This window comes from Microtus ochrogaster, chromosome 8, assembly GCF_000317375.1.
Source record: "Microtus ochrogaster isolate Prairie Vole_2 chromosome 8, MicOch1.0, whole genome shotgun sequence".
Classification (NCBI taxonomy): Eukaryota; Metazoa; Chordata; class Mammalia; order Rodentia; family Cricetidae; genus Microtus; species Microtus ochrogaster.
The window spans coordinates 161,705-170,129 of NC_022015.1; the positions used below are offsets into that span (position 1 = coordinate 161,705).

The 8,425-nt window shown below is 43.0% G+C and overlaps 1 protein-coding gene across 1 annotated transcript; it reads right to left on the reverse strand.

The window, feature by feature from the left end:
• Positions 1 to 4,409: 4,409 nt before the first annotated feature.
• LOC101987959 (olfactory receptor 10A3) lies at positions 4,410 to 5,384 on the reverse strand. The gene has a single exon (XM_005350965.2). It carries the CDS (start codon positions 5,352 to 5,354, stop codon positions 4,410 to 4,412), a length of 945 nt encoding a protein of 314 aa, XP_005351022.1. The 5' UTR covers positions 5,355 to 5,384.
• Between the last annotated feature and the right edge of the window lie 3,041 nt (positions 5,385 to 8,425).

Genomic DNA, 8,425 nt, shown 5'->3' on the forward strand with positions numbered 1-8,425 from the left:
AGAGAGAGAGAGAGAGAGAGAGAGAGAGAGAGAGAGAGAGAGAGAGCCATCATCTTCCAATGGAGTATGAGTAGAAGTTAAGTTTAGGGTTCAATGGTCATAGCATTTAACTTGAAAAAAAAACAATATTTTACCCTTATTACCATCCATGAAGAAGAACTAAAAAACTAAATAAGCGCTAAAGAGCTCACGTGACTCATATTCAATAAACACAAATCTCATATTCTCTTTATATAACAAGGAAATGAGACCTTAGGGCTGTAAACAGAAAATATTACAAATTTCACAACCTGTGGAGGTATTCAGTCTGAAAAGGCCACGCAATAGGTAACCTGACCCAATGAACACAGAGAAGAGAAAGGACATTTTTTCACAGTAGATTAGAGGAGCAATTCATTATTTGTGAGGGGGACATTTTGTCCTTCCAGTGAACATGTAAGTGGAAACCACAAGAACAAGGCCAAGTGAGAATTCAGGAACTTCCACATAGTTTTGACTACTAACATTTTATAAATATATGTAATAGCAAACATGGGAAGTTTACATATTTAATGAAAAGGTAGAAGTATAATCTCTCCAGCAGCTAGATTTTTAGACAGATTTAAAGGACCAGGCAAGAATTTCCTTCTACACCACAGGTCTTAAATCCAATCAGGAAGGGATTGTTTGCATCGATGACATTTGTGGACACAATTGCTGTATGAGCATATGTTTGTTGTGAGGTCAAGCATGATTATATCTCACAAGGTTCACAGCTGGGTAAAAATCTTGATTTTTATCCTCAGGCAACTTACGGAGCATCTTCTGGTACTGTAGATGCAAGCTAGAAAAAAAGAAAGCTTTCCCATGACTAATGGCTTGATTTTCCCCTGTCTGCTGACCAAAGTATGTGGTGTCTTCAGCAAGAGCAGTTTCAACTCTTACTCTTTATCAGAGAAGCTTTTTTTTCCAGTGAACAGTAGTTAATACAGAGACTCACAACTGACCAAAGTGCAGAAAGCATATGTCTGTGGGGTACTCATTCATAAGTGGGATCTTTATATGACATCCCCCAGAGTTTAGGGAACATAATAAAAGAGGAGGCAGAAAGACTGTAAGGGACAAGAGTCAGGAGGGCTAGAAAGAAGCACTTAACTTCTGGACAGAGCAGAACCGCCACACTCAGGAGCTCACAGCAGCTGTGATTGTCTGTATGAGGTCAAGCCAGTCAGTATTCCTGCATGGACTAGGGAGGGACACAAGAACCCCACTCAGACCTTAGCTAAGTAATTATTGACATTGATGGATGCTAAGGAAAGAAAGGGAGAGCCACTTTCTTCAGATGTAGAAATGTTATCAGCACATATGTCACCAGGATCAAGAAAGGATTCCTCCTCTTAGTTTTAAAGAGAAAATGGGGCTGTTAACTTCTTTTTATTAAAATAATATTTTTATTGATTCTTTGGGAATTTCACAGCATGCACCCTGATCACACTCACTTCCCAGTCTTTCCGTGTCTGTCTTCTTGTGACCTCCCACTCCCAAATTTTTTAAATACAAAAATAATGAAAAAAAAGAAGTCCAATTTTTATTACCACTATACTCACTGAAGAATGGTCAAACTGTCAACAGGCTGCCACTCAAATAGAACTGAGTCATTCCCCTCCTGCACCCCCACCAGAAGTCATCAGTTATGGAGAGCCACATTTCAGCATCCTCCTCATCATCTCTTCAATGTTTCCTGGTTCAGCTGTTACTTTTCTAGAAGGAGGCTGTTGGGTGGGGGTAGGAGTTGTCACAGAGGCCTTCTATGTCCTGCTCTCCCAACTGTGCATCTTCATTAATCGGTATCACTGCAAAAACAGGTTGTTTTCTCTTTACAGTCAATTGGAGCACAGATCGTGTGCTTCCACATGGTTTCCAGTAACAGCACAGACCACCAACACGGCCCTAGCCACAGAAGGATCATGGATCCAGACAATGCCCTCCAAGCCTGGACCACAGACATCAACATGGCCTTAGGAGATAACATGGGTCTCAGGCATCAACATAGACCCTGACCGCAGTAGAACCATGGACCCAGACATGGCTCTCAGTGACAGAGAGGACCATTACCATTGCCTCAGGTGGAGGCGAGGGCCTCTCAAACCAGTGTGGCCTCCAGCAGCAGCATGGCCCAAGGACAACAACATGGGTTCAGTCAGCAGTACAGACCTTGAATGCCCACATGGATCTCGGGATCTATTGCAGCCTAGGGCATCAGCATGGACCACCAAAACTAACATGACCCCCAACAGGGGTCTCAGGCCATGATAGTGCTCCAATGAGGTCCAATCTAGAAAGTGAATTTTTTCTCATCTTGGTCTTCCATCGCTGCCCAGAGCTAGGGCAATCCCATGGCTGGTCTGTGTGTTCAGGGGCTGAGTCCACATCTGAGTAAGTTCTAGGCTGCTGCACACTATCCCTCTGGCCCGACTGGGCAGTAACATGTTTCACTGTCAACCCCAGCCCTCTCTCCCAACTGTCACTACCGTGTGGTGTCCAGTTCCACCTCTATCCACAGTGCATGCACCTACCACTCCATTTTTCCATCTTTTCCAGCTCTCCATCACATAGTTGTTCATCAAAGTGACAGCTGCTGCTGCCCACCTGGAAAGGCAGGCAGCCTGGCTGGTTTCCACAGGGCAGCAGATATATAGAGATAGATAGATAGATGGATGGATAGATAGATAGATAGATAGATAGATAGATAGATAGATAGATAGATAGATCCAAAAGTAACGCAGTTTGTGATTATAGTCTGAAGATGTGTGAATTCAAACAAGTTTGAGGACCCCAAAATAAATGAATTCTTTACTTTTTCTTAGAATAGATTTTCTCTCTAGAAAAACTGTTTCATGTAGTTGGTCTCCTGTTGCTCCAGATAGGAGTGGTACTCAGTGGGGCTCAACATCAGCCTGAAATAAGCAGATACACGTGAACAGCAATTCTGCTATGTTTCAAGCTTGGTTTGTGGTCCTGGGGATTAAACTCAGGGCCTAGTTCATGTTAGGCAAGCATTCTCTTGTTGAGTGACATCCTCTTTCTTTATATTCTCAAGATGAGTCTCACTGTGTTCTGGAACTCATGTACCCCAGGCTGATCTTAAACTCTGAAGTTTCCTAAATTAACCTTCTAAATACTAGAATTAAAAGCATAAGCCACTGGATCACCCTGGGAAGGGAAAATAGATTAGATCTCCTGGGTGGGGGGGAAGGGGATGGGAACATGAGGGATCGAGATGGTTGAGTTGGGGGAGGAATGGAGAGGGAGAGTAATGAAAGAGATATCTTGATAGAGGGGCCATTACACTATTAGGGAGAAACATGGCGCCAGGAAAACTCCCAGGAATCCACAAAATGACCCCAGCTAAGACCCTCACCTGTAATCGGATTGGAGACTACCCTAACTGTCATCATAGAACCTTCATCTAGAAACTGATGGAGGCAGGTGCAGAGATCCACAGCCAAGCACTGGGCCAAGCTCTGGAAGTCCAGTTAAAGGGAGGGAGGAGGAATTATATGAGCAAAGGGGTCAAGTTCATGATGGGGAAACCCACAGAGACAGTTGACCTGAATGCCTGGGAGCTCATAGACTCTGGACCAACAGCTAGGAAACCTGCATGGAACCAACCTAGGTCATTTGCATGTGGGTGACAGTTTGCAGCATGATCTGTTTGTGGAAACCCTAGCAGTGGGAACAGGACCTGCCCCTGGTGCATGAACTGGCTTTTTGGAACCTATTTCCTTTGGTTGGATGCCTCATTCAGCCTTGATGCAGTGGGGAAGGAGCTTGGTCCTGCCTCAACTTGATAAGCCATGTTTGGCTAACTCCCATGGAGGCCTTGCCCTTCTTAACTGAGACACAGGAGAAGTGGATGTGGGGTAAAGGGGGGTGAGAGGATGGAACAGGAGGAGAAGAGTGGGGGGAAACTGTGGTCGGTGTAAAATAAATTTAAAAAATTTTTAAAAAGGATGCACCACTTCAGTTGGCATCCATAACACCTAGTAAAGAATGTCAATACAAAATAATTTCCTTAGTCATCCGTGAGGAATCTATCACATAAAAAAATCAACAAGCACATGAACATAAGGAATTAGATGTTTACTGAAGCATTATCTTTTAATGGCAACAGTCTAGCAATGACCTGTATTCAACAACAGAAGGTGGATCAATAAATTGTGAGTCATGTGTTATGGATCATATATCTCCTAAAAAAAAACAATTGCCTATAGTATTAAAAGAGAAGGTTAATGTGATATGCCTTCAAGCATGGAGGAATCAAGAAAGGGAACATTATAAACCAAAAAAATGTATTCTGTTTTCAACACCTTCAAAAATCCATATAGAGCTCAATAACATGATAGAAAAACACCGAGGTCCTCAACAAGTCAAGCTGTGTGTAAAGCCACTTTTCTTTGCCATAATTTCACCACAACCCTTTTCATCTCCTTGTTCCTCAGGCTGTAGATGAGTGGATTCAGCAGAGGGGTGAGCAGTGTGTAAGCCAATGACATCAGTTTCTTGGTGTCTGGTGAGTACCTGGATTTGGGCTGTAGGTAAGTTATACTGGCAGTGCCATAGAAGAGGGTGACAGACGTGAGATGAGAGGCACACGTGGAAAAGGCCTTCTGCCTCCCTGTGGTGGATGGCATCCTCAGGATGGCAAAGAGAATTCGGATGTAAGACAAGAGTATCAACAGGAAGGGGACCATGACAATCAAAATGGTGCCTGTGAAGGCATAGACTTCAAACAGGAACGTGTCTGCACATGCAAGCTCCAGCACTGGAGGAGTCTCACAGAAGAGATGGTTAATTTCCCTGTGGCCACAATAGGGGAAACTAAACACCCATGTGGTCTGCAGAGTAGTCATCATGGTACCTGAGACCCATGAGAACACAGCCAGTTTCACGAAGACCCTTTTGTTCATAATGACCGGGTAGGACAGAGGATGGCAGATTGCAGCAAATCGGTCATAAGCCATTGCCCCCAGGAGAAAACACTCAGTCCCACCAAAGAGAAGGATGAAATACATCTGCACAAAGCAACCCCCAAAGGAAATGGTGGCTTTCTCAGTTGTCAGGACCACCAGCATTTCAGGTGTGATGACTGTGCTAAAACAGAGGTCCACTAAAGATAAATTCTGTAAGAACAGGTACATGGGGATGTGCAGGCTCTGGTCCAGGGAGATTATGGTAATGATAAGGGCATTTCCTATCAGAGTCACCAGATAAATAACCAAGAAAGCCCCAAACATCTGCCGCTGGAGCTCAGGGTAGTTAGAAAATCCTAGGAGGATGAACTCCACTTCAGAGCTGTGATTTTGCTTCCTCATCACAACAGTAAATCCCTGTGTTGATTTTAGGGACACAGGACATAAATGGTGAAGTCACAGTGCAGGAGCTGAGTTCAGACTTGGACATCTTGGCAGAAGTTGTAAAGACAAGCTCATTTTGACAGAGGTTCAGACTGGCAGTTTTAAAGAATGGTCAATAAGCTGTAACAATGAATCTTTAAAGAGCAAATGAACAAGTTACAAAACTTTGACTCATAAATCATTTAGCAAATAAAAAACTGTTGGTGAAATGATTCTGCTAGCAAGAGCCCTTGCCACACATCCCCGGAACCCTCATTTAAAAAGTTGATATAGTAACACTCATCTGTAATCCCAGTGCTCCTAAGACAAGATGGAAGGCAAAGCCTACTGAATAACTGTAAGCTTGTGGGTCAGTTAGCCTGGAGTGCACAGAGAAACGAAATTAACTCTCCTTAATATAGTGGAAAGAGGAAACCAGTTCCTAAAGATCCCCTGACCTCCACAAGCTCACCGTGGCATGTGTACATCCATATTTACACACACACACACACACTCACATAAAAATAATAATAAGTTTAATGCTAAAAATTAAATTAATAGAATAGTAAATGGTTCAGGGCAATATTTTGCTATGTAGCAAAAAAATTAATAAAATCCATTCTTAAAGCATGAGATTTGTGTTATTTAGAATCCACTCTCCATTACCCTGGTACATCATGTCTGTGTTGTGTTTAATTGTATACTTGTATATTTATTGTAAATGAAGAGTTTCAAATTAGACAAATAGTAAAAAAAATACAGACAAATTAAAACTATAATAAATTGAAATGTAAATATATTGGCAAGTGTTTATTATAAATATCAAAGTACAAAATATACCTTTGTTACTTTGTTAAGCATGAAAAATAAAACCATATATTCCAGAGCAAATATAACATGTTCCCAAAAGTTTGGTTTGTAGATACATTGACCTCAGATTAACATAAGTCAAATGGCTTCTAAAATATTAGTTTGGTTTCTGGTCCAGGTGTTCCTAATTATTGAAATTTTCCCCAATGAGAAACTTTAGAAACCAATTTTCTACCATTGATTCTCGCAATCAGAAAGTGACTTTTAGGATTGTAAAAAATAACCATATAGGGTCATTCTGATTCTATGACTCACTAACTCCCTTTGAAAGAAAGCACAGCTGTCCTTGGGGGTTTGGGTCAATCACACAATGGTTGAGCACCCACCTCAGAGTTATGTCTGCACCCTTCCAGATAAACCTGAGACAGACAGTCCACACAGAAACATCCGGAGCCACGCTGCATTCCTTACCACCCCCAATCACCTGGTTTATCATTTTGCCAGACACTCACTACCAATGGAAATAATCCACATCTATTTGGGCTTTTATTCTTCCCTCTAGAATATAAACTGAAGGATGACAAGAGTTTTGTTCTAGACTTTGTGTTGTTCTCAGAACAGAAGAGGTAACCCCATACATAATAGATAAAAGTGGCTAAATTGACATTTAATGAATCCACGGAGAAACAAGTATTTAAGAAAACCCAGACTCTACCCTTAATGGCTACTGTGTCTAAAGGGAAAATAATCAAAAAAAAATGCAGAGGATGCATTTACAGTCTGACTTTCCTAGAAGCTTGAGGCTGCTGTGGGGTGCGAGCAACACTGGCTTAGGAATGGGTCTGTGCTCCTCCCTGCATGAGAATCCCTATCTGTATGGTCTGAAATGCCCCAGGCAGCCCTTCTGGCTCTCACTTAGGCCATCATTCCAGTCAGACGGGGTCTAAGCTGAGAGCAGTGGAACCACAGCAGTTAGGCAACAAACACGCATGAAATTCCTGATTCTCCACAGCCAGCCAATCTTCTGTACAGAGGTTTTCCTCCTTGCCCAACTCCCCTTGACAAGGCTCTCTAGATAAGGCTTAGCACGCCCCCTGCGCTACCTAGACAAACTCCCCCTGTTCCCAGCCTTCTCCCCAATGTCAGTACTCTTACATCCTTAGAACCAGAAACCCGCAAACCCTTCCCAGATACCTGCTCCATTCAAGTTCCTCCGCTCCTTCTCATCCATTTATGAAGCCCTGATGACTTCCCTTGTCTTACACCTTCTCCTACCATGTGTATTTTATACCTGCATCAAAACAACCCCATGCTTCCTCGCAAAGCCTCCAGACCTCCCCTGGTTCACAGAATAAAATGGTCATCTCTCTGGCAGTCATGTAAGGAAACCAGAGTGGTTTAAAAACAACTATTTTAGAGACATAAGTGAGGGAATGCTCCTTCCACATGGAGGTGAGGGTGATTAGTCATCACTACATCATCATGGGATGTAAGGGGTAGAAGGGCCAGTGGGTAGAGAAAGAAAGCCTGGGGAGGAAAGCCTGCCACTCTGGTGACATCTGAGTACTAGAATAGAGGACTCTGGCCTTTCTATAAGGCTCTAGAAAAAAATAGAACTGTAGTATGGGACATGAAAAAGAAAAGCCAGAGGCCAGAATTGCACAACAAGCTAAAGACACATGGTAGCTGGGGTTCAAATCTTTGGGACATTAACAGAGAGTAAAACCTAGTTGATTTACTAAGTATGACCATGATGGTGTACTAAAACCAAATACCTAGGGGTAGAGAGATGCCTCAGTGGGTAACTGGCTTGCTGTTCAAGCATGAGGACCTGAGTTTGCCCCCCCCCCCAGCAACCACTTGAAATAGCTGGGTCTATGTAGTGGTACAATCTGTAACCCCCGCACTGGTGCAGAGATAAGGAGAGACCGGCAGATCCCAAGGCTCACTGCTCAGTCAGTAGAGCTGAAATGGCAAATTCAAAATTATGTGACTCTGTCCTAAAAATAAGGTAGCTATCTTGAGACAGTGGTGCATGACTTTAATCCCACCACTAGGAAGCAGAAGCAGGTGAGTCTCTGAATTCAAGCCCGACCTGGTCTGCTTAGTGAGCTCTAGGCCATCGGGGCTACACAGTTAGCCCTGTCTCTAAGAAGAAAGTGAATAAGGTAGAGACCCATAAAAGAAGCTACCCAATGTCAACCTCCAAATACAACATACACGCATGCAAACAAGCACGA

Coding starts and splice junctions, on each gene's coding strand:
- LOC101987959 (XM_005350965.2), bottom strand. CDS start 5,354: ATGAGGAAGCAAAATCACAGCTCTGAAGTGGAGTTCATCCTCCTAGGA.